At 34.7% G+C, this 27,222-nt stretch overlaps 2 protein-coding genes across 2 annotated transcripts in view; one reads left to right on the top strand and one right to left on the bottom strand.

Annotated features, from left to right (window-relative positions):
- Window positions 1-22,424: 22,424 nt before the first annotated feature.
- Window positions 22,425-27,222, bottom strand: part of LOC148170952 (uncharacterized) — a 30,550-nt gene continuing 25,752 nt past the window's right edge. The window contains exon 3 of the mRNA XM_088041709.1: window positions 22,425-24,555. Coding sequence (XP_087897835.1) covers window positions 24,077-24,555 — 479 coding nt within the window. The 3' untranslated portion in view covers window positions 22,425-24,076. The remainder of the gene's footprint in view (window positions 24,556-27,222) is intronic.
- Window positions 24,891-26,460, top strand: LOC148170953 (uncharacterized). Its single transcript, XM_088041710.1, has 2 exons — window positions 24,891-24,975; window positions 25,500-26,460. The coding sequence occupies exon 2, from the start codon at window positions 25,503-25,505 to the stop codon at window positions 25,854-25,856; it is 354 nt and encodes a 117-aa protein (XP_087897836.1). The 5' UTR covers window positions 24,891-24,975; window positions 25,500-25,502; the 3' UTR covers window positions 25,857-26,460.

The raw sequence follows: 27,222 nt of genomic DNA, 5'->3' as shown, positions 1-27,222 counted from the left end.
TTAAATTTGGGAAGGTTACTACTTTTAAAGTGTTTATTAGTTGTGTTAAAGGGCAAAATTTTAGAATAAGAAATAGAGATTTTCGAGAATTTTATTTTAGGGCGAATCTTTTTTTAAGTAAAATTCGTATTTTTGTTAATGTTTAAGTTATAACAATGAAATTTGAAAAAGGTACTATTTTCAAAGTGTCCATTAACTGTGCTTTAATGCAAAATTTTAGAACAAGTAAAAGAGATTTTAGAAATTTTTATTTTAGGACCAACCAAATATTTTCAACTTTTTTTTGATAAAAATTCGTATTTTGTTAGTTTTTAAGTTATAACAATGAAAATTGGGGAATTTACTATTTTCAAAGTGTCCATTAACTGTGCTTAAGTGCAAAATTTTAGAAAAAAAAATAGCGATTTTAAATTTTTTTTTTTTAGGATCAACTAAATATTTTCAACTTTTTTTGAAAAAAATTCGTATTTTTGTTAGTTTTTAAGTTATGACAATGAAATTTTGAGAGGTTCCTATTTCTCAAGTGTCCATTGATTGTACAAAAGTGCAAAATTTTAGAACAAGAAATAGGGATTTTAGATATTTTTACTTTAGGACCAACCAAATATTTTCAACTTTTTTATATAAAAATTCGTATTTTTGGTAGTTTTTAAGTTATAACAATGAAATTTTAGGAGGTTACTATTTCTAAAGTGTTTATTAACTTTGTTTAAGTGCAAAATTTTAGAACAAGAAATAGAGATTTTAGAACAAACCAAATATTTTCAACTTTTTTTTATAAAAATTCGTATTTTTGGTAGTTTTGAAGTTATGATAATGAAATTTGGGGAGGTTACTATTTCTAAAGTGTTTATCAGCTGTGCCAAAGTGCAAAATTTTAGAACAAGAGATAAAGTTAGAAATTTTTATTTTAGGACCAACCAAATATTTTCAACTTTTTTTACTAAAATTCGTATTTTTGTTAATTTTCAAGTTATGACAATTAAATTTGGGAAGGTTACTACTTCTAAAGTGTTTATTAGTTGTGTTAAAGGGCAAAATTTTAGAATAAGAAATAGAGATTTTCGAGAATTTTATTTTAGGGCGAATCTTTTTTTAAGTAAAATTCGTATTTTTGTTAATGTTTAAGTTATAACAATGAAATTTGAAAAAGGTACTATTTTCAAAGTGTCCATTAACTGTGTTTTAATGCAAAATTTTAGAACAAGAAAAAGAGATTTTAGAAATTTTTATTTTAGGACCAACCAAATATTTTCAACTTTTTTTGATAAAAATTCGTATTTTGTTAGTTTTTAAGTTATAACAATGAAATTTGGGGAATTTACTATTTTCAAAGTGTCCATTAACTGTGCTTAAGTGCAAAATTTTAGAAAAAAAAATAGCGATTTTAAATTTTTTTTTTTCGGATCAACTAAATATTTTCAACTTTTTTTGAAAAAAATTCGTATTTTTGTTAGTTTTTAAGTTATGACAATGAAATTTTGAGAGGTTCCTATTTCTCAAGTGTCCATTGATTGTACAAAAGTGCAAAATTTTAGAACAAGAAATAGGGATTTTAGATATTTTTACTTTAGGACCAACCAAATATTTTCAACTTTTTTATATAAAAATTCGTATTTTTGGTAGTTTTTAAGTTATAACAATGAAATTTTAGGAGGTTACTATTTCTAAAATGTTTATTAACTTTGTTTAAGTGCAAAATTTTAGAACAAGAAATAGAGATTTTAGAACAAACCAAATATTTTCAATTTTTTTTTACAAAAATTCGTATTTTTGGTAGCTTTTAAGTTATGACAATGAAATTTAGGGAGGTTACTACTTTTAAAGTGTATATTAACTGTGGCAAAATTCAAAATTTTGGAACAAGAAATAGAGATTTAAAATTTTTTATTTTAGAACGAATCAAACTTTTTCTTCATCAAATTCGTATTCAAAGACTTTTTAGGTCTATGGACTGTCTATTTTAACTTTAAATACGTACAGAAATATTTATTTCGCATTAAATGGGGCGTCGGTGCGTATTACTGGAAACCCCAAAATCCCCAATATTGACATTTCCGAAATTCTCCGTTTGTCATTATCAAATCCGAGCAACTGCGGTTGCCGTCATTCCCTCAGAATTCTGTAGTGTTTCCCAGAGATTTGGAAAATAATAGATCCGGTTACCATATGGAAATTTGGACATACGTTACACAAAACATGTGCAACAAGAATTTTTATTTCCGTCTCTATCTATTGCATTGATTCCTATCGCTGATACGCTTATGCAGTATTGTCTCTCTCGTCAGGATGGAACCAATCAGAGATCATGACGTAGATCGTTACTCGAATTTCAAATGGCAAATCCAAATTGTCATAGCTAATGTCAGTAAAGAACTTTGAATGCAAAGTTTTGTGATTTTAAAGGTTTTAGACGTTATTTCTCTTGTATGTTGCTAAATTTTGTGACAAGGTTCTTTCATCACTAGTTTGATTTCGTTTTGCTGTCTTTTAATGTTGAAACTTTCATTCCTTAATAGGCTCAAGCTCTTCTACATCAAGTGGAGACTCTCACAATATGAATGCGGTAAAACCGATCATTTATAGCTCCACATTTAAACGATATTGATACAATTCTCAGTGTGCATAACATAGTTTTCAATAGGTTTAAGGTCAAACACTAATGACAAAATCAAAATTACCAACGTGTGACTAACACTTTTCTAATCTGACACCAGAAACCTGGCAAAATGGAGAAGCTAATTCAAACAGCCTAGATTAATTGTAAGAACATAGAAAACTTTACATTTGGCCCAGACTTCTAAAGAAGAAAATGCAGAAAGTCTCTTTTAAGATGTATTTGCCACTATTTACATCAATTTGATTTTGTTCCTCGTCCGAGTGTAAGAAAAAAGCGCAGTCTTCTCTCGATCTGCCACGATCTTCTTTTACTCACTCCTTTCTACTCATTGTCAACCTTTTTGCCTCTGTCCAAATCTTAAACAGAATCTTATTTGCTACAATGTCACAGGTTTTCTATCGTGTTCTTCTTTCTGTTCTTACTTGTCGTTAGAGCTGTCCATTATTTTGTTAACCAGTTCTGAGCTTCATATTCTTTTGATGTTCTCAACAATCTACTTGTCCCTTTTTAATGTATTTTTTTACTGCTTTCATGTATATTTCTTCAATACTTTGAACATTTCTCCGTTCATCCAATTTAGTTACGTACACCTTGGATTTTTACTAACTACTACTTTATTATTTCTTTCAATTGAATCTTGATCTTTTCTCTCTTCGTCAAAATCCATGTTTTTCTTCCTCTCCGTATGTTTGGTGACTTCCGTTTCAATTATAAATCATCTGCTAATCGCATAATAATTCACTTTCTTTGCACTTTGTAGTCTGTGGTTAATTTTCATATTTTGCTTCTCAATTTCTCCACAAACGACGATTTAGTTCAGAAACATGCCAGTTGTAATATTCCATTGATTTTTATTTCACTAGTTAGCCCCTATTTGTACCACTTCTATTCTACACTTATTACAAAATCTGTTTCGACAATTCTCGCACAAATTTGTTCAAATGCGTCTTGAGCCAAAAATTCCTCTTTGAACTCACTTTCTGTCGTCTGTAGTATGCGACGTCGGGTGCTGAGAGAACTTGTTGTGTTACAGTACGTTGGATTACTCATTTTGCTTTGAACTGTCACACATTATAATTGTTGTCAAATTTTAAAATTAGCCAATCAAAAATTCTCCATCCTGGCGAGAGAGATAGGTATACATTGTATCCAGTGAATGCGTGCAACAGACAAGGACGAAAGTTGTAAAGCTAGTCGTAGATATGTTTCTAAGACTTTTGACTATGTCCCCCCATCTATTAATTCCCAAATCTCTGGTGTTTCCACAGTCAACAAACTGCCCATTACAGTGTGATTCCCCTAACTGTAAAAGAAGTAGAAATGTTGACCGCGAAAGTTTCCTCGCAAAGTTCACAGAAAGTTTAAATTGTTGGTCCAATTTAAAAACCTCTGAATTGTTATCACAATTAAATTAATTTGAGCGAGCTTATTAGAGTTGGCAATGTTTAATGAATAATCGGAAGCTTGAAAAAATTCGTCCGATAATTGGTCGTGCTTTGATCGGGAAGTACTATTAGTTGAATCTTATAATTACATTGTTCGCAGGCTAACGCTTCAGAATTACGCAACAAACGGCCATAATTGGCTCCAGCCTGGTGTATAATTTGCATTTTGCCGGCCTAAAACTTTCAAAATGAGGACCACAAAGAGGACGCTTTATAAACCAAAACAAATGTTTCAAGGGGGCGCACATTTCGTTTATTAATAGCGATAGAAGCGCATTTCGTGTTTTGAAACTCTTCAATCTTCATGATGTGGGAAAATCTTGTGATTATTTTTGCCTCTGTCAGTTACTCCGTTTAATATCCTCCTTTTTCTTGGTTTTCCCTCGTCGATAAAAGCCCTCATGCTATTCACACGTCCGCTCAATCCATTTAGTCTAATTTTTTAACAATAAATGATGAACTGATGACAATGCAAAACCCGCCCTCATGAATCCCAAATATCCCGTCAATATTCGCACATAACAAGCGAATTGATGGTAAAAGCGCAACACGCCACCCTCCGCACTAAATCATATCGGAAATGACACTTTTTCGACAGTAATAAGAATAATTAACCCTCGCTCAAGTACTCTATCGATTTTTTAAGTGCGTAATGAAGTTACAGCAATTTTCGTGTCGTTTTGGAGGGGAAGATAGTGCAAAAAGTCGAGCAAATGAGGGGTGGTTTTTTGTTGTTGTAGCCGATGTTGTCGACAGGGTGCGGCAAGGGGTAAGGGCCACGTTCAGATATTAACCCTTAGTCGGATGATGCATGTCTGCAAGTGGCAGAGCTGCTGGAGTCGAGCTATAACTCATGTCAGAAGCTCTATCACCTCCTGCATGGACGTGACGGGGAATCTCGACGACGAAGAGAACATCCCTTAGACTTATTGACGGACGGACACCTTATTGCGTGACTCGACCGACAAAAACGCCCTTTTAATTATTTCTTGAGAGATTTTTTTCATTACGACGGATTTCGGAACGAGTGGGGGAGTTGCGACTGACAATTAAAACACTAACAGGAATTATTACACACTCAGCAACCCCATTTTGTAAAAGTACATATTTGCCAACGTATCTGATTTGGAATTCATGACGACAGAACACGTTAGAGGAGTTATAACGTGCTAAATATAGGACTTTGTCAAGCACTGAGGATTTTTATTCCGTCATACGTTCATTATTTTTATGATGTAAGCGCAGACACCACGAAAATTGAACCTGACGCTACAATTACCTACAATTATGCATCTAGTTAGATTTGTATAACTGTGATGGGTTGGTAGCACTGCTATTTATCATTTTTGACGTTTCAGAAATGTCACGTCAACACTAATATGAAGTGATCAATTCACTGAAGCTTGACGTTTAAACCTCGAATAAATGACAGATCAAGACAATTTTTAGGAATGTGGCGCATAATAGTTGAATCCCGGATTATGACAAATTTTAATTTGATTTTGGTGCTGTTAAATCGCAGCTTTAATCCTCAAACAAATCTATTAAACTCCCCGAACGTGACGTTAATTTTTTCACCTCCTGTCGCTTATAACAGTGAAGGCATTTATTAACCCAAATCCTTGTGAAGGACCGCAAAATTTTAGATTAAAAAATCGAGATTTTAGAAAATTTTATTTTAGGACGAAGCAAATATTTAAAAAAAAATATTAAAATTTGTATTTTTGTTGGTTTTTAAGTTATGATATTGAAATTTAAGGAGGTTAGTACTTCTAAAACGTTTATTAGTTGTGCCGAATTGCAAAATATTTGAACAAAAAATAGAGATTTTAGAAAATTTCATTTTAGGATGAACTAAATATTTTCAAGCTTTTTTATTAAAATTCATATTTTTGTTATTTTTTAAATTATGACAATAAAATTTGGGGAGAATACTATTTCTAAAGTATTTATTAGGTGTGTCGAATTGCAAAATTTTAGAACAGGAAATCGAAATTTTAGAAAATTTTATTTTAGGACGAACCAAATATTTTCAATGTTTTTTAATTAAAAATCATATTTTTGTTAATTTTTAAGTTATGACATTGAAATTTGAGGAGGTTATTATTTTTAAGGCGTTCATTAGTTGTGCCAAATTGCAAAATTTTAGATCAAGAAATAGAAATTTTAGAAAAATTCATTTTAGAACCATCCAAATATTTTCAACTTTTTTTTTATAAAACTTTGTATTTTTGTTAGTTTTTAAGTTATGACAATAAAATTTGGGAAAGTTACTATTTTTAAAGTGCAAGATTAAAGTGCAATCATTAACTGTGCTTAAGTGCAAGATTTTAGAAAAAAAAAATAGAGATTCTAGAAATTTTTATTTTAGGACCAACCAAATATTTTCAACTTTTTTTGATAAAAAATCGTATTTTTGTTAGTTTTTAAGTTATGACAATGAAATTTTGGCAGGTTACTATTTCTTAAGTGTCCATTAACTGTGCTAAAGTGCAAAATTTTAGAACAAAAAATAGGCATTTTAGAAAATTTGATTTTAGAACGAACCAAATATTTTCAACTTTGTTTTATAAAAAATCCTATTTTTGTTAGTTTTTAAGTTATAACAATGAAATTTAGGGAGGTTACTATTTCTAATGTGTCTATTACCTGTGCTGAAGTACAAAATTTTAGAACAAGAAATAGAGATTTTAACTATTTTTATTTTAGGACCAACCAAATATTTCAACCTTTTTTTTAAAAAATTCGTATTTTTGGTAGTTTTTAAGTTATGTTAATGACACTTTTATTAACATACTTATTACTTTTGAAGTGTTTATTAGTTGTGCTAAAAAATATAATTTTAGAACAAGAAATAGAGATTTTAGAAATTTTTATTTTGGGACGAACCAAATAGTTTCAATGTTTTTTAATTAAAAATCATATTTTTGTTAATTTTTAAGTTATGACATTGAAATTTGGGGAGGTTACTACTTTTAAAGCGTTCATTAGTTGTGCCAAATTGCAAAATTTTAGAACAAGAAATAGAGATTTTCAAAAATTTCATTTTAGGACGAACCAAATATTTTCAACTTTTTTTACTAAAATTCGTATTTTTAATACAATGAGATTTGGGGAGATTTTTAGGAATGTGCGACATAATTTCCGCCACGCGTTTTCTGCAGTTTGAATCCCAGATTACGACAAATTTTAATTTGATTTTGGCGCTGTTAAATCGCAGCTAAAATCCTGAAACAAATCTATTAACCTCCCCGACCGTGACGTTAATTTCGTCACCTCCTGTCGCTTAAAACAGTGAAGGCATTCATTAACCCGAATCCTTGTAAAGGACCGCAGTTTATGATTGCGCCCACAAACCCTGTCGAAAAGAAGTCTTATTCCCTTAATTAGACCTGGGAGGATCGTAAAATGTCCCAGGTACGACATAAACTGTCAAAAACGTCCAATTTCGGGAAATCACATATCTGGGAGCAATTAATTAAGCCCGTGCGCCAACCTGATATGTAATAATGAGGTAGCTGGAATAAAATCATTACATGGGCTTTTTGTGATGCAAATGAAGACTTAAGCGGCTGTTACACTAAGCGAAGGCAGAGGGGCGACGCGGCCTCTAATGGAACGTTTATTTAGATAACCGAAGAGTGAGATTTTAATTTCGGACGTGCAGAAATGCGTCACCTGAGATGAGGGAATCGATGCTCAAACGGATTTAATCTTAATTCTCATCAACATTACAGTAAACTTTTTCAATATAAATTCCCGTGTTTGAGACAGGGCGGATATCGACGCGGCTTTTAAAACTACAGAGCTCCGAATTTCAATCGGAAACTTTAATTCAGGGGCGGTTTTTAAATTTATATTGCTCGGTGTTATTTTGACCAGGATATGCGCAAGATTTAATGAAGAACAGACGAACAATAAAATTGCTTTCTCCATTGTACTCGCAATGATTTTTCCACGCTAGATTTAGCAAGTTGACGTTTAAACCGGTTATCAATGAAAACAAACATGCGGAATTTGTCAGATAAAAGCTTTTATTGGTAGTTGGTTGATGTTGTCACTCAACCGACAAATCAAACAGTGCTACTGACTTAATTTAGTTACAAATTTCCCGGTAAATAAACAGCGGTATCGTCGCTTTTTCCTTGCACTGACGAGTTCATAAAACAGTAATCCTGTCATTATAAATTCGAAAAACCATATCATAAATTTCTTAATGTTGGCAAGTTGCCATGGTGCGAAGAACGCGGCGGCGGCATCCCATGAATCCTTTAAACTGTTTTGATTTAGAGATTTATCGACGAGTTGTAATACGAACGATTTTAATCTCGAGGAGAAGGCGAATTGAACGATTGGAAAAGTACGCCGGAGGGTTCTGGCCGAGAAACTCTAATACTACCTTAAAATGTTGTTTAAAGAACAAATAAAAACTTTTCTTATTTTCCGTGGAGCATTGCGATCGCGAATTTGCGTAAATAAACTCGCGGCTGAAATGGTGGAGGCGCCGGGTTAAAACACGTGTTTCGTCGTATTATTCACCCCTGGCCGTCGCGGCGGCGATAATCGCCGTCTTCGCCAAGTTTTTAGTTTTTCGACCGATAAATCAACGAATTTACTAGAATAATTTATTCAGCACACAACCGCACACTTCATATTTCTCGTCGCCAAACGAGGAATATCTCTATTTATGATACGCTCATTTTTATTCATAAGGACAGGGATATTCACTTCGATAACAGATAAGCCAGCAAAGCCCGTCTCTGGGACGACAAAAATCGATCGACATCGCGATTTTAATTTAAGAGAGGGATCGCCTGGAAGTCCCCGATTTTATTCAAATCTCGCGACAAAACACACTATTTTATTATAAAACCGGGGAAAACTCCAAGAAGTTTGCCAATTAAAGGGAAATTAAAGTTATTTATGGGTCCCGGGACCACGCGCGAAAGCTACTCGCACAGGGCCGCAACCAGAACATTTCACACCCACTTTTTCAACGGTAATAGACTGCGCTTCTTTAACACCCTCGATGCTCGTTCTTTCTGATTAAATGAAATGTGGCGAGAGCGACGGGGGGCACTTAACACTCCAAAAATCGATGCTTTTCGAGAAACTAATTCGGGATTTATCGGGAGACGACATCCAGGTGCATTGTCAGGGAAACTTATTGGACTCATAAATCCCGGATGACGCTTATCTTGTATTATATAATCACAAGCGAAATTAGCATCAGACGGAATTTGTAACTCGCGCTCTCTGTTGAACAGACGCGATTTTTCATAGTTGGACGTTCGTTCAATTGGTAATAATTAAGAACCGCTCTGAAAGGAAAGAAAAAGTCTCATTTTTCGGAGCCCGCAGCTCCGATAAGAGTAAAAAACGTCAACTCTGCACCGAACATATCTATAGATCCGAAACAGCTCAATACAGTATAGCGAAACTTCGATTTGACATGAATAGCAGCATCGGCAATAAAAAAGCATCCGCAGAATACCTCCTCGGAAGTTGTCTACGTCGTGCATCAAGCGTCTGGAATTGATTTCACATAATTACAGTCGTCCCGTGGGAACCACACGTCGCTTTTCTATTTGCTCTGTGTTTTTCGCCCCCATTAAGCGGCCCCAATTTCCGTGTCGTCCATATTGTTGTGAGCGTTCATTACAGTGATGGATCTCTCGCGTTTGTCGAGCGTCAATCAAAAATCTAAGGTTAAAAAGACGGGAGATTATTTACCGGAGCGGCGACGCGAAAGATCCGACATCGTTCGTAAATTTTTGTTGGGTGATAGCCAGTTAGAGGGAGCAATCATCCTGATAGATAACCGGATTCGCTCGGTCGGTCCGGGCATTCCGGAGAACGATATCGCTACGAAATCAACTTACTTAGACTTAACTGCCTCCACTCCCGTTTCGATTACGAGCAAAACCCTCGCGAAACTTTCATGCTAATATTCGGCGACAAATCGCCGAGATGGACAAACTCGAAAAGTGGGCAAAAATAATTAAGTGAAAAGAAACAGATTTTAAAGCCACCTCTGTAAATTATCCGGGGTTGAGCAGAGGCGGATCCGTTAATAAACTGTCCCGTCATCTCCACGAAAATAATTACGGCGAGCAAAAGAGCCCCAGAATATCGATGATAAATGAGGGGCGGACTCCTGGAATCGATGTAAATCCAGAGAGAAGAGCCCAAACCGATCAAACAAACCGTTCTACGGTCCAGAGGGGATAGTGCACATATCATCCAACAAAACTGTTGACACACAACAAATGCCCTCTCAAAACACTCCACCAACTCCGGAATACAGTAATATATCCCCCAATTAGATTTCTAACACTTTACGATTTTAATTGGACCGGCAGAATGATGGTAACTGTCAAAACTCGGGATGAAACATTCCGGAAATTTCCTCAGACTTTGTTCATTTGTCACGAAATTAGCGAATTCCAAGGAGATTTTTCACGTTTTAGTAAGATGTCTTTGGTGGTTATTTCTTCACAATACTACTAAGAAGATTGACAGCACAATACAAATATAAAACGAACAAGGTTTTCTCATTTCCGCTCGAGATTAAATTATTTATATTCCGCTATTCTGCGATATTCTGGCATAGAACATATGAAGAAAGACATAAAAGGAAAATCAAGACTCATTTCGATTCTTTATGTTGCCGATTTCGGCCCGAGTTTCTGTGATGAACATATGAGGTTGAACGGAGTAAATACAATTTCCAGAATTTTTCAGGCGCGGGTTTTGACAAATTTATACTATTTTTACATTTTCCTGTTTGAGTTGTGAACGCCATTACACGCTTTCACCACCACAAGAAATATAATTTTGATAACTTGAATTTACAGAATTGACAATTTCACATTTGGTATATTAAAAAATACGAATGTGAAGGTAAATAATTTAATAAAAAAATCAAATAAACCAATCTCAAGTGAACTAGAAAAATTGAGAGACTAGAAAATCTTTTTTTTTATTATTAAAAGTGTAGAAACATTTTATGAGCTTCTTTAGCAACTACAGGATTTGCAAGGATTCCGCAATTAATTTTTGGGATTTCTAAAAATGAGAATTTTACATTTGGCATATTAAAAATTACGAACTTGAATATAAATAATTTAATAAAAATTAAAATTAAACAATCTCAAGTGAACTAGAAAAATGGAGAACTTAAAAAATCTTTTTTTTTTAATTTTAAATCTTTTTCTTTCAAATTTTGAAGTTTCTTTAGCAACTCCAGGATTTGCAAGGATTCTGCAATTATTTTTTGGGACTTCTTAGAGTTTTCCCATTTAACATTCGGGAATTTTTCGGAAATCTCTTCTAGAATTCTAGAAAGTTCTGTCTAACTCTCAGAAGCTCATTAAATTTGACCACTTACCTAATTGGATGCAGTAAATAATAATTGGATAACTTCAATTTTCAAAAATAACCATTTCATACTTGGCATATTAAAAAATCCGAATTTGAAGATGAATAATTTAAATAAAAATTAAAATAAAACTAACTCAAGTAAATTTAAAAACGAAGGAGCTAGAAAATCTTTTTTTTTTTTCATTATTAAAAGTGTAGAAAAATTTTCAGAGGTTCTCTAGCAACTTTAAGATTTGCAAGGATTTCGCAATTATTTTATGGGATTTCTAAGGCTTCTTCCATTTTAGATTCGGGAATTTTTCGGGAATTTCTTCTAGAATTTTAGAAAGCTTTGTCTAACTCCTAGAATCTCATTAAATTTGATCACTAAACTAATTGGATGCAGTAAATAATAATTAGGATAACTTGAATTCATAAAAATGACCATTTCACATTTGGCATATTAAAAACTGCGAATTCGAAGGTAAATAATTTAATAAAATTATTCAAATAAAACAATCTCAAGTGAACTTGAAAAACGGAAATATTATCAAAATCTTTTTTTTTTATTATTAAAAGTGTAGAAAAATTTTCTGAGCTTCTCTAGCAACTCCAGGATTTGCAAGGATTCCGCAATAATTTTTTGGGATTTCATAGGATTTTCCTATTGTAGATTCGGAAATTTTCCGGGATTTTTCTAGAATTTAAAAAAGCTCCGTTTAAACTCTCAAATTTTTTTTAAATTTAACCACTAAACTAATTGGATGTAGTAAATAATAATTGAATGACTTGAATTCACAAAAAAATGACCATTTTAAATTTCGCATATTAAGAAAAGCGAATTTGATGGTAAATAATTATTATAAAAATTAAAATAAAACAATCTTAAGTGAACTAGTAAAACTGAGAAATTGGAAAATCTTTTTTTTTATTATTTAAAGTGTAGAAAAATTTTCTGAGCTTTTTTAACACCTCCAGGATTTGCAAGGATTCCGCAATTATTTTTTGGGATTTCTAAAAATGACAATTTTACATTTGGTATATTAAAAAATACGAATTTTAATATAAATAATTAATAAAAATTAAAATAAAACAATCTCAAGTGAACTAGAGAAACGGGGAACATAATATTTTTTTTTTATTATTAAAAGTGTAAAAAAAAATTTGAGCTTCTCTAGCAACTCTAGGATTTGCATGGATTCCGTAATTATTTTTTGGGATTTCTTAGGATTCCCCCATTTTAGATTCAGGAATTTTTCGGGAACTTCTTCAAGAATTTTAGAAAGCTTCGTCAAACTTCCAGAATCTTATTAAATTTGACCACTAAACTAATTGTATGTAGTAAATAATAATTGGATAACTTGAATTTACAAAAATGACTATTTCATATTTGACATATTAAAAATTGCGAATTCGAAAGTAAATAATTTAAATAAAAACTAAAATAAAACAATCTCAAGTAAACTAGAAAAAGGGAGAAACTAGAAAATATTTTTTTTATGTTATTGAAAATGCAGAAAAAATTTCTAAGCTTCTCTAGCAACTCCAGGATTTGTAAGGATTCCGCAATTATTTTTTTATATTTCTTGGGATTCTCCCATTTTAGATTTCGGAATTGTCCGGGAATCTTCTTGAAGTCTAGAAACCTCTCAGAATCTCATTAAATTGACCGCTAAACTAATTGGATGCAGTAAATATTATGTACACAGAAGTACGCTATTGATTCTTCGAGTTCCGACCGACTCGCGACTAACAGAATAAATATGTCGAGAGTGGTTTTGAAACGTTTTAAGTTGACTTGTTTGACGAATAACAAAGAAAAAGTAAACAATGTAAAACGCAGTGTGGAACTCGGAGGGAGTTGTAATTGAAAGAAAAACTTCTCTACTCCAACATCACTAGACTGGCATTTTTTATGATAGTTTTTGTAGTTGATGGAGCCTAAATTGTGTGTTTCTTCGTCCTCATTGGCACTTCTCCCTCCCAATCATAACACGCGTGCCTTCTGGCGATCCTAGCGAATTAAATGATTTGTTCGTCCGTGATCGCATTTGCATCGCACATAAAAACGCAAGAACAGAATGGGATTGTCGTGTAATGCGTGCTGGAATTTTGAAAGTAGCAGCATGTCCATGAATAATTTACCTCTTACCGGTTCCATTCCGGCATTCGTCCGGGAGCAGAGCGTCGCGACACTCTCCACCCGACTCCAGAGAATAATGATTTTCAAATTTTAATGAAATGGATGTTAAATTTTTTGTGTAGGGGCTACATAAAGATGGCACGTTTCCACTCTATACAAGAATAATTCCTTTTTTTCGTTTGTGCCCTCCGCTCGCTAAGACGATTTACTTTGTATTTTCCAGAGACATGACGTCTCATTCGACAAATTAAATTGTTTGCTTCTGGGGCGAACGGGACTTGTTTCGCGTGCTCATTACTGTATTAATATTTTTTTCGAGGGGGTGGTTTTATGGGAATCTGTTTCCGGGAATAATGACACCTGTTCCGGGCGATTTATCTCGTTTTTATTTATGCGTTAAGCATATGCCGATCGATGATTTATTGGACGGCTCCTATATCTAAATTCGTTTAGATTTCGTTGGGAAAAATCGAGAGGAAGTGTCGGAGATTATCGCGGGAGCGATAAAACATCCCCCGGTCTTTCTTCTTTTATTAATTCAACGAATCGAAAAAAACAGCATAAAATATCGACGTGGTTCGTTTTAATTGTAAACATCCAATTTATTTTTACTATTCGCTCTATCTCCATCTAATTTGCTTCAGAAAATCGATTCCCTTGCTTGGGAATTAATTGTTTACAAATACACAGACCTCATTTCGTCTCAGCTGCCCTTTTCCTTTCCTTTTTCCTTCCTCCTTCACGAACGTACGCTTTCCGCTTGAGAATTGTGAAATTAGTGTACGTCGATTCCAAGTTGAAAACTACTTTGTCGAATCGAATAAATTCACGCTTTAGTGTGAGGCTATGAACAAAACTTTTTGGCGATTTTTATCCCAAATTGAGGATTAAGAAAGTTTAAGGTTGGTAGTTACGCAAACAGAAAGAAGAGCTCGGAAACGAAGGAAATAAAAGATGAAGAGAAAATAATGCGCGAGTACTGATATTGAAAGCCGAAAAAGGTATTTTTCAATGTCAATAAACACATTTCAGAGTCGATGGAGGAAAATACTCTTGTTTCACCCGTTTCAAAGGAACGAGCTCGCATATCTTATGTCGGAAAATAATGGGAGATTTTTTCAAAAATGGTGGATGCGCCTTGCATTTCACCCCACTGCGAATCTTTCATTTTGCACTTTTTGCCATCCCTCGCGGGCTTGTTAAACAAAGGGGGTTGTTAAGCGGGGCTTCTTTTCGAATGACGTGAACCGGAGAGTTTTTAGTACGCTAAATCACCGGGAGCGCCGCTAGTTACTATAATGCAAAATATATGTTCGATGCTGCTTTAAATCTCTTCTCGTTAAATAAATATGTCTGCAGAATTACGTGCCAAGAAATAAATCCAAGACTTAAAGTCGTTCCACGTTAAAAGCCGCCGAGATTTTTAAGAGTAATCCGAGGAGGATAATTAGCTTTGTGATCAATAAGTTAACCTCGGAAAAAGAGCAAAAACAATTCGATGAAACTTATCAGAAAGTGGTATGTTTTAAACGCTACAAAATTCCGAATTAATTATTAAAGATGCGATTTTTGTTGAAATTTTCTCAATTAAAACTTTCCGGATTTTGGAAAGTGCTGCGCGGTGAACTTTATAGATTTTCAGAAATTTTGTCTGTTGTATTATCGATAAATACAACCCCTAAATTTATTTGCCGTCAACATTGTTTAGCACCCGTCTCGATTGTCCCAATTCTCGCCTTCACTTCCTCCCTCTATTTGTTCTCTTTTATTAAAAATTTAATACCACGATTCGTCTCCTTAATTAAAATCCTTACAGCCAATATAGTAAAATCTCTTCATAAAAAAATTGCGCCTGCTTACGCTATATTATCCTCGCGCCCTGAAAAAGACATATAAAATCGAGGGATGATCATGGGGTGGATATGTGAATTGAGAGAAATATTTCACAGCCAATATAAACAGACCGGGATCTCGACACCACTTGCTATGCTTTAATATTCGGTCCTTGTGGGCCCCAATATCGACACCTCTCGCTATTATTGCCACTCTTATTTATTTTTTCTGAAAAGAGGGATTTTGCTTGTGCAAACTTGCGGAAAAGATCGGGGTTGAATATGTGCTTCTTGCAAATTAGAGCAACCACTAGCCAGAAGTAACAGAGTTTCGAACTCGGAAATTGTGATCTTGTAGTTTTGGGGTTAATAAATTATTACCAAACACTACAGGCATTGTAGCCATAATTAGCATACCGGGGAACAGGCTGCCCAACTTGCATAGTCGCAAAAAAAAACAAAACAAAACCGATCAGCACAAGAATGATAGATTTTATTTATTTTTGGAGTAAAGTTAAGTTATTTGTACTCATTTTACGCAGAATTTCACGCAGGATCTAAAACTGCCCGAATTTTTACCGTGCGCTTACAAATAATAGAGTTAACAGCGATTTTATATTTTATTAAATTTGTGCTGTTTTTAATTCGGGCGTTATCTTCCGAACAGAATTCCCTTAAAAGCATACCGTAAAACACAAAAGTTTCCTTTCTCGAATTTTTCTCCGGAAGAGCGCACTAGTGCATGTTTTCTCACTGTTAAAATGACTTTTATTAGCCATAACCCAAGCGGATTAAAGTTGCAGAATAGGTAAATGGGCGTTTGGAATTTTACATCAAAATGTGAGCTCCTCTTTACTAATTTAAAAACGTAAAACTAAAGTTGCGATGTCTTCATTCTCCTTACATTTTCGTTATTATTTCAACCAATCTAATTCTAATTAAGCACTTGGCAAAAACAAAGCTCTCGCTCGAAAATCGCTACATTGCATGTTTCTCCACTTTCCTCGAGTTTCTTTGTGTGCATTAGAGAAAAACTACCAACTGATAAGTACAATTATTTTCCAAACAAAACGCAATTTCCGGCAATTTGCTTGTGGACTATTTGAAAAATTTATGGACGAATGGCCGCATATGTTTTTGAATTGGATCGAGGATGGCTCTAGTTCGCCATTATTTCGCTTTATTCCTGCCATAGAGAAGTAATGTTGTGTCGTAAAGGAATAAAGTTCGTGACCGATTTAGAAATGATTATTTTATGGAAAGAGTGCAGAGAAAGGTAGAGATAAAGAGACATAATTATTATAAAAGGACTTAAGTCCGATTTATTGCTTTGCATATTCGATCGCTGCAAATGTTCAAACACGAGTGTAGTTTATTACATTTTTGGAGCTAAATCTTAAAGTGAATATAATATGCGAAGTTTTCGTGAAACATTCTTAAAATAATTTATAGTAGTTCTTGAAAAGTGCGGCAAAGAACGTCTATAATTTGAAATGTTCTTGACTTTTAATGGGGTATAAACCTGCGAATCGTGATAATTTTGCACGGTTTTGTCGAAAGAAAATCCGCAACGAAGCCCGTCAGAACATAATTACAGCGAAAATTAGGAAATTACGAAATTGCGAAAAGGAAATTATGGGAAATGACAAAAACCATAGACACGAAAAGAAAATTAGCCGTCGCATTCGATCGTCTTGTGAAAATTTCGTAGTACGAAGAAAACTCTGTATATGTAGTTAGGATAATATGACATAGTGCTCTCAGGTGGGCCTAAGGTCTGCTATAATATGGCATGTCGTTGGCACTCCGCTGCGCCCTTACATCCTGTTAATGGGAATATATGCATTAAGTTTTCAGGACCTCTCCCTAAATTTATAATGACTAAATCCAACAACTTTGTTAAAAGCCAACTTTAAATTGCTCCAGACATGCACTGGTTTTACGCCATTATTATCACAGCTCGAGGACGAACTGGGGTGGCTCTAATATCACAATACAAGCAATTAACGCGGTTTGATTCGGACGGTTTCACCCCTTCCCTCGTGGTCGCATTGTCAACAAAGGTTCCATTCCTCTTCTCATATTTGCACATTCGAAACCAACAAAATTTTTCACACTGACAGCAAAGTCGGTAATTATGTTTGACCTAGGGCTCCGCCTAGACTCTAAAAACACGCCATATTTCTTCATATTTTTTCCCGGCCCGGATAACAATAAATGATCTGTCGGCCTCAAACATTTACAAAACACATCACATAATTACCCTAATATTCATAAATCATCGCGAGCACGATCCGATTCAAATTTATTATTATTTACCACTGCTAATTTCATCATTTTCGAAGCATTAATGTTTTCATTTTTCTCGCTCCCGCTTACCTAATGATCTATGTCCATGTTTTCACACTACAAAACGCGTCAGTTATTTCCAACAAATTGTTTTCGTTATGAATAGACGCACAATTGCTAATAAAAACTCAATGTTTTGTTAGTCATGCATTTTTTACTTTATCAACATTGCAAAAACGAACGTGGATAGAAAATTTCGTTTGCAAATCAAAACCGAAAAGTTGAATCGCTTGAATTAATAATTATTTTCAGTGACTCCAACTTTACAGGATTTTTGCAGGGCCATTTAATTTATTATTTATTGATTTGACTTTTGGAAACAGTCAGAATGTTTCATAACTTTACAATTTGCAAAACGGTTTGCAGATTCAGAATCAGGAGGCATCTTGATTAAAAAATAGTTATTTGTGTAGCAAGGCCAAAAAGTGTTTAATTTTTGGCCGAGCCTTTTTTTAATGGCCGAGGCGAGTGCAAAATGACATTTTTTCGCCGTGATACACACAAAATTTTTTAGGCGACATCATTAAATTTACAAGTTAATTAATTTTTATTTATGATTTATTGGTTTAATCATTTATAACAAATGAATAATTGTATATATTTATGAATCCTTCAGAAGTTCTTTTTTTTATTTACATTTGCAGTTTCGGCATGTGTAGCTTCACAATTGTACGAATTAGGTTTGATGTGCTTTTTGATGTTGCAGCAGCACTACTTTATTTTCAATAATTTAACACGTCTTTGTTGCACTTTACAGCAGTTTTTCATTTTGATTTTCTCCAAATAATTATAAAATTGGAGGTAATGTCGGTATTTTGATGTAATATGCAAAACTATGGATAGATGGCGCTACCATAAATCGGGCAAAAATGTTTGCGGCCAGAAAAAACTTAATTTTAGGCCGCTTTTGAGGTCTAAAAATTCCATCTTTAGTTTACGTCGCATAAAAATGTTTTTTTTATCTTGTTCAAAATAAAACGTAGAATAAGTTGCGCTTTTAATTTTTTGGTTAAACATACGAGAAGTTTAATAAGTTTTTACTTTTTGTTCTTACATTTTTTTTTAAATTATTGTTTTATTGTTTAATTTAATTTATTTAATGACTCATTTTATAGATGTGACATCTCACACTTACGCGTTATTTTCATCGGATTTGGGCTAGAAGAATCTCGGCAATTACCACATAGTGTCCAAAAAATTAAACTTAACTATCCAATGTGTTTAAATAAAAATATAGTTGTAACTACCATTTTATCAATCTAAAAAAATGCACTAAGTTATGCACTAAATAATCAAATTCTTGAAATTTCGAAAAATACTTTTATATCTCAAAAATGGTAACTTTTACAAAAATATTACGAGATCTTTTTTGTGGCAAAGTTGATAAGGTACAATTTTTATAATAAGTATTTTTGCCATTGGAATCCTCAGTAACAAGATATTTGCAAATATTTGTTTTCTTTGACATTTACCACCGCGTAACTTTTTTAGCAGCACACCTATATCTGGGTACTTTTGACATTTTGTTAGGAACAATAAAATGGAGGTTTACACTAAAAATCAACCTTATAATAGCTATTTGTGTACCAAGGCCAAAAAGTGGTTCTTTTTTGACCGAGCCTTTTTTTAATGGCCGAGGCGCTAGCCGAGGCCAGAAAGAAGGCGAGGGCAAAATGGCACTTTTTGGCCGTGTTACACACAAGATTTTTTAGGCGACATCATTAAATTTACAAGTTAATTAATTTTTATTTATGATTTATTGATTTAATCAATTATAACAACTAAATAATTGTAAATATTTATAAATCCTTCAGAAAAGTTTATATTTTCTTTATTTACATTTGCAGTTTCAGCACGTGTAGCTTCGCAATTTGTATGAATTACATTTAATGTGGTTTTTAATGTTGTTGCAGGAGCACTGCTAGACATGTTCATTTTCAATAATTCAACACGTCTTTGTTGCACTTTATAGCAGTTTGTCGATTTGATTTTACACAAATAAGTATAAAATTGAGGGTAATATCGGTATCTTGATGTAATATGCAAAACTATGGATAGATGGCGCCACCATAGATCGGCCGAAAATGTTTGCGGCCAGAAAAGACTCACTTTTAGGCCGCTTTTAAGGCCTAAAAATTTCATTTTCAGTTAAAGTCGCCTAAAAAAATTATTCCGAGCTTCTGAAATTTTTGCCTGAACTATAATGTAATTTGGTAAACCCGGCGCCCCCACCATTTTCCCAAAAAGGTGTAAACGAAAGAACCCCTGGAAACTTCGTTTAGAACGCAATCAGATTAAAACTTTATCAAGTCTTGAGCTGAGAAGATTATTGCTGTAAAGATAAATAAAAAGCCATTAAAACTGGAGGATATCAAAATAAATTTGAAACAAAATAATGAATAGTTAATAAAGTAGTTGTTTGTACGCGCAGCATCCCCTTCTTCGTCGTGTCAAAACTGAGTGCTGATTTCTATCCCTCTGAAAAACCCGTCTCATTTAAATTAATGCAACAATAAGGAAAAACAAGGCATCCTCGCGCCCCGTTCTAATTAATTTTTTACGTAAAGACGAGGACTTGTGACAGCTCAAACAGTTACTCTCTTAGTTTAATAATTAAAGCCTTTTGTTCAGGTCTAAGATTCGAAAGGGGTTTAATGCAAAGCTTTAGACTAGGTAAAGACAGTCTCAGGTAAAAGGAAGGACACAAGTTTCAGCCGAGTTTATACACACACACTCAAACACTCGTTAAGGATTAATATCATAATGCCAGTTTCTGGACTGGGTTTATTTAATGCTTGTGCTCGTAGTCATGGCTACTTAACTCATCTCAAACTTATATAAATAACATCCTTCATCCTCACGAGTATGAATTAATGAATAGAAAATGAAAAGGGAAAACAAGAATTTAACCTCGATGCCGCAAACACTGTATAACAATGCAAATTCGTTCTGTATATTTGTAATTAATATTACATTTCCGGGCGGCCGGAATCGCCCGGATCTGAATAAATAACTCCGGCACAGACTCGTCTTAACAATAACACGCACGGAAGATACGAAGGCCTCAAACAATCTCTTGAAAAATGCAGCGGACTATTTCGGGGAAAATATGAAGCATTCTTGCGAAAATATGTAAAAACAACCCACTTTTCTCGAATTTACGGGCGGTGGGATTAAGTGGAAAACTAATTCCGGCGATTCGAACGGATTTCATTGTTTGGAAATTAAGACGGGACAAAGTCGATTCGGGGGAGACTTTGTTACGAGGTTTTGCTGGCTTTCATACTTAGGAATTTAAATTCTAATTTAAAAACTTGGTAGTAATTAAGTTAGAAGCAAGTTTAATAAACACACGTGGCGGCATCGACTTTTAGTGAGTAAATAAAAACATTTGTTGCTTCATGAATGCGCTTTTATGAACCGCAAGTTGCTGCTAAAGCTTGCGACTTTATTTAATTAGGAAATGGCGCCGCATTTGCACAGTGAGACGAGTTTTCTGGAAAGTTTTAGATCGACGGTGTTAAACAGAATGCTTTGTAAATATTTATGGATAAAAAATCCTGCAGGGAGTCATTAAAAGTTCGTGCGGGTCATATTTCCTCCCTGAATTTGGACAATCTGAACAATCAGACATTGAAAATCCGAAGTCCAACTATCTTAACATCTCCACTTAAATACCAGCTCGCTTAAGCCCCCTAAATTCCAGAAATGAAATCCCTTTCGTCCATTTCTCCCCGGTTTATCTCAATTTTCGCTCTATTTCCGATACTTTGTTTAACCAAAAGCTCCACAAACTGTTTGCTTTGCGCGTTTGATTGTCGAGCTGTCATGTGATAATGTTTCGTTTCCGTGACGTCACCAAAACAAAGAACCTCCCGATAATAGATAAGATCAGGTCTGGACTCTCCGCGCTAAATTTCCCAATAGGTTAAACGTCATAATCTTAAACGTGATTCGCTTTTTTCTTTTCCTTCGTTTCAGCCATTATTTGATGATGGGTCAGTTTTATTGTACTGTCAAGTTGGATACGGGTTTTTTTACGGCGTCGAGGTCGTTATTTTGCAGCTGGAAGGTTTATTCTCGCGACGTGGAGCATCGTAAAAAGTAAACACATTCGGGCAATCTGTGGTGGGGAAAACACTGCATGATTTCATTGGGAGATTTTTTTTTGTTTCTATGGTCCGAGGTAGATTGAAAGCGCCGACAATGGAATTTCAATTATTGCCAAAACTGAGTTGGGGGGGCGACATTTTGTGCTCCACAATGCGAGCAAATAGCTCTGCGGGTTTTGTTCATTCCAAAACTGAAAAAATCACGTACAAACCTTTCGGAGCTCCTGAGATGCCAATTTTTCCATCTTTACGTCTTGTAAAGTCTCGTTCTCACCGCTTAAATCCCTATTTATTTTCCCCTAAATTCTCGTGTTTCTAAACAGTTAAAAGACCTCCCCTCAATAAATAACAAGCGCGCGAACATCCCCTAAACGCCACAAATTGTCTCGATCGCACAGATCAAACAACAAACTTGAAACAGACTCTTCTAAAAAGTGTCGCTTTGCACTTTTCGATTTTCCCACCCCTCCCAGTTTCCCAGATTTATTATTTCAATTTCGCGCCCGATAAACATCCCCAACCGCCCTTAGTAGTCGCCTCACCAATAAAAAAAACACGAAATGGCTTCGTGACTCGTATATTAACATCTTCAATATAATACAATAATTTTCATAAACATCATCACAAATAGATTTATTTTTTGTAGTTAGTGGCCTTAATTAGTTTTATTAGCAAACACTTAATTAGACGTGGAGGCGGCGGGGGTGGTCCCCGTCACCTCTCTAGTTTTAATTTGTCGATCGGATTTAGGCGAGTTAGAAGCGTCGCGACGCGTCGGGACGCTCCTAGCTCTGGTTTTATCGGTACATTATTACGGCCTAAAAGTTACATTTTGTGTGTAAAATACGTGCTGTACAATTTCACCATTTGTGCAAAAATAAACGTTTGCACGATCTCGAAAAAAAGTTTTTTTGGCGTTGTGTCCTAGGCGCGTGCCAAGCCAACTCTTCGTTGTCTCATAAATCCGTCCAGGACCGGGCTATTAATTTTCTTCCGGGTCATTACGTCGTGCAAACATTATTAAAATGATTTATTCAGTACATTTACATGAAGTAACTACTTGAACATAATACTTATAGGATTATTGCCAAGTGTGGTATTCAAGTATGTACATATATCTACTATTATTTACATCGTTGGAAATTTAGGATCACATTATTTAACAAAGATTTGTGGGGCAACCTAAATTACGGCCCTGCGGCATGGGGAAATATGGAGGGTGGGACGCAGGGCTGGAAGGATGTTTATGGTAATGAAGGGGGAGCAAAAACGGCTAGTCCGAGCCGCAAAACCTAATCTTAGAGATGTGGAAAAAATTATACAGGATGTCTCAAATTGCTGACTTGGAAACCTACCGCCGGAATAATTTATTTCGACGGGAAAGTTTTGATTTATCGAGCGAGAAGATATGGGATTTTTTTTAGATCGTTTATCTTTTGAAAATGTCCACACAAATCAAAAATCAACTGTGAGAAAGTTATTTATGGACGAGGTATGTGAACCGGCTTTTACAGATAGGCACGATAATATAAAGGAGGAGTAAGAAAAATTGTGGTTTTGGTTTGTACTCGCTGTTTTAGGACGGAAGTTTCTAGAATGAAAGCTCAAACGACTGGAAATGGACAAGTTGCAAGTCAGACAGATCATTAAACCGGCGAAATAGCCATTTTTCATCACCTCGAAAGATCATTATTTTTTATTATCAATTTGTTACAAAAATGTTTATAAAAAATAGCAGCAATGAAACAATTCTAAATTTCAGGTTTAAAATTTAATGGCGCCTTCTATTAAAAGCTCAAATTTCCAGTAGATATATCGCCTCGTATTGATTTTTGACATTTTAATTATTTAACTATTTTGCTACCTGTCTATTTCTACCTCCCTCGATGCATAGAGTCACAATTATTGATTCCGGCGGTCGCAGCAATTTGAGACACCTCATTGAGCATCGGTAATAAAAAGATCCTAAAACTTAACACGTCGATATATAAATTTCCAAACAAATCCTCATCACAACCTGAATTATTCTAACAATCGTCTCCCTAACAAAACTTGAGCTAACATAACCTCATTATCACATTATTCTCGTCTCGAACTTGGTCTAATAATAAAAGTGCCTATAGAGAATCGGTGATATGACTTTCATTTAAAAAACACATGACACACCGTAAAAAATGAAGAAAGTCCCTAAAAAAACCAGTCTTACCAACCCATCAACACCATCTCGTTAAAACAACTAAAAACACAACAATGGCGACTTTGTCGGCCATCTTGGAACTCGATGAATACGGCGAATGGAGCTTTTGATTGTTGACGAGCTGGTTTTGATCGATGATCGTGACGATTTTAGATGTCGATAAAGGAGGCGCGACTGCTTGACTGATTCCTTCAGTGGAGGATTCACAGGTGATTTCGATGGGGGTACGGGGGCGACTTTGAGACAGCTTCTTATCGAGAGTGAGCTTCAATTGAGAAATTGTACTTTTGAGGTGAATACGGTCGTTTTCTGGTTCTGCGGTGAACTGGCTCTGTAGCTCGCGGACTTGTTTCCCGGTGACGGGTTGCTTGTTGACGTACCAAGACAGGACCGGCTTTGGGTCGCCGAGGCCAGACGTACATTGGGCCACCATGAGGTCGCCCAAGAGGTACGAGTCTGCGACGACTGAAAATCTTGGGCGCTCGTCGGGAATTGCTGGAATGAGAAGAGTTAGACAGCATTTTTAGAATATGCCAACAAAAAACGACGAGAAGATAAATTGCAAATGAAATGGTGGATTTTTGTCGGTAATTGGGTGCTCGAGTAATCTTGTTTGCCCCATTAAAACCGACACAAAATATAATGGATTAGAGTAACAATTTAATCGATCGCTGGAACGTTTGTCATTGGCAATTACCCACAACGCCTTTGTTAAAAAAACTAATCATTTCCCTATCACCTCTGTTCGATACCGGCAAAAAATTATCGCCCATCTCTCGACCAGAAAATCGTTTTATCGCAAATTTATCATCGTCGTGTAAAGCTGACTCGTTATCTAAATTTATTACATCAAATGCAGTGTCAAAAGAACGATGGAAAAAGTTGGCCCAATTAGTGTGACGCAACACATTCAAGGTAAGTCAATATTTTACAATTAGCGAAAGAGGAAGAGGAAGAACCAACAATAATTAATTATAGATCGAAATCGTTCTTTTTGGATTTGAATGGCATGAATGTTTTATGTTCTTGTTCTATTAACTGTACAAAACAGTGACAGAGTGGATAAAATAAAAGCCCATTTATTACGCAAATTGTTGGGTTTTGATTCAACAATAAGCGATGCAGAGGAAATAATCATATTGGATTAATGTTAATTGCTGTGGTTGGCACTAGATTTGTAGTTTTTGGGGTCAAAGCTTTGTTTTATTAGCTCGATTTTTTTTACATTTTTTACGACAAAATTGCTGCCTGGATTCATATCTGAAATATTAATTTTCTTCTCTCACAAATCCCAGATAATATCGATTCCCAAAGACGTCCATTCAACAAATTTGTGCAACCAGGGAATAAATTAAAATAGTTGGGAATATTGCGGTTTTTCGGCGCGACACTGATGATTGCAGAAACCGCAAACATTTACTATAATTAGATTTTGCTAGGCAATGGGTCATAGACACTCCAAGTCTAAGAAGCCTTCCTTCCAACCGGAAGTCACCGAAATAATCGAACTCAACGACAACCCCGACGAAGAGGACGTGCAGGACACGACTTCGACTCAGCTGCAGAAACTCATGGAGTCGGTGGAGCTCCTGGAAAAATCCATCGATGTGATGACTTCGTCTCAGTTGGATCTGTATTACGCCACCATCAAAGACGACCTCCACAACACTTGGCAGAAAGTTTACGAACTCCCCGATTCGAACGACACGGAGAAATCGCAGAAGATTCAATCGATCGAACGGGTCAAACAAGTGTTGAAAGGCCTTAATAACAAAGTTTTGATGAACGGACGTTAATTTTTCTATCTATAATTGCGTGTGTTGCGAAGATTTATCTTCAGCGATATTAATTCCTAATTAAACGTCAATTACTTTGATAAGGGTTAGTGAAAATTTCCCGGGGATATTAACAGAAATAAATAAGTTTTATATGGAACTTAATGAAGCAAGTTTCAATTATGTTCTTGTTTGCAACAAGAAACTATAATCCGGGAATCGCGCACGTAGGTACAAGCTGAAACACATCCAATCTAAATTACCGCATACGCTGGGATTCGCGGGGCTTAAGCAGCCCCACCCCATTTCAATTATCAGCCATGTGATTATTTTGATGTATTTTTATGAGGGGGTGATAATAGGAGCTTTGTTTATTACAGAGAGTAGATTTTCAAGCTGTTTATTAACTACCGAGCCCGCAATAATATCATGCTCCATAAACTGCGTCCTCGGCGGGAGAATCTTTCGGCATTTTTGGTCACTAACCCTAATTAAACTGTTAATTTATGGATGTATTAAGTTGGAATTGTAATTTAAATGGGAAAACAAACTGACTTTGTTCTTCAAGTTTATTTAGTTTAGGAGAATACTACGTTAAATTGAACGAAATATAATTCCAAATGTCTTCTCTTATTTTATTATCCTTGAATTATTTACGTTTATTTTTTTTTATTTTTAAGTTAAGAGTTAAGAGTTAAGGAAATTTAATCTCAAATCGTTTTAATAGCGTCTGCTGAAAAAATTATTCCGGCGCATCTACCATTTTCATTCATAAAACTTTTGATTAGTACGCAGATTTTTATTCAGGGTGGTTTTTCCAACTTTTAGTTAACTTATAGTTACGCAACTAACAGTTAAAAATAGCTTGAAGTTAACCTCTAAGTGAAAATTTAAGTGTTTTTCCACAATATTTCAGCTTAGAGTTAGTAAACTGATAGTTAACCAAAAAAATTGTTATGTTGTCAAAATTTAAATGACGGTTTCTAATTCTTGGATAATTTTTGACTTTTTTTCCAAACTCCAAAAGATCTCTACAACATTTTTTATTCACAATCAGTCAACAATTGTTCATTTTCTAACTTTTCGTAAGGTGTGTGAAATGGATGCTGAAGCTTCTATACCGTTTAAAACTAGTACATTTTCCGGAGAATTTTACAAAAAATGAGAAGAATGTCAACATTTTAAGAGGAGAAACAACCGCGTCTCGTCTGACTGCAGAAGTTTACGTTTTTAAGTGAACAACTGAAACAAGGTCTGACACTGTATGTTGCAGGTTATGATCACTCTTCGTTCACATTCAACATTAACGGTGTTTCCTCTAATATAATTTAACTTGTGAGTTTTAAGTTTCGTTGGTTAAATATATTGTTCATCTTACTATTCAAGA

The sequence above is a fragment of the Gnatocerus cornutus genome, chromosome 7, assembly GCF_029298725.1.
Source record: "Gnatocerus cornutus isolate USDA-ARS CGAHR chromosome 7, icGnaCorn1.1, whole genome shotgun sequence".
NCBI classification, from domain to species: Eukaryota; Metazoa; Arthropoda; class Insecta; order Coleoptera; family Tenebrionidae; genus Gnatocerus; species Gnatocerus cornutus.
Note: the sequence above shows the minus strand (reverse complement) of the source record. Positions and strands in the feature narration are given on the sequence as shown.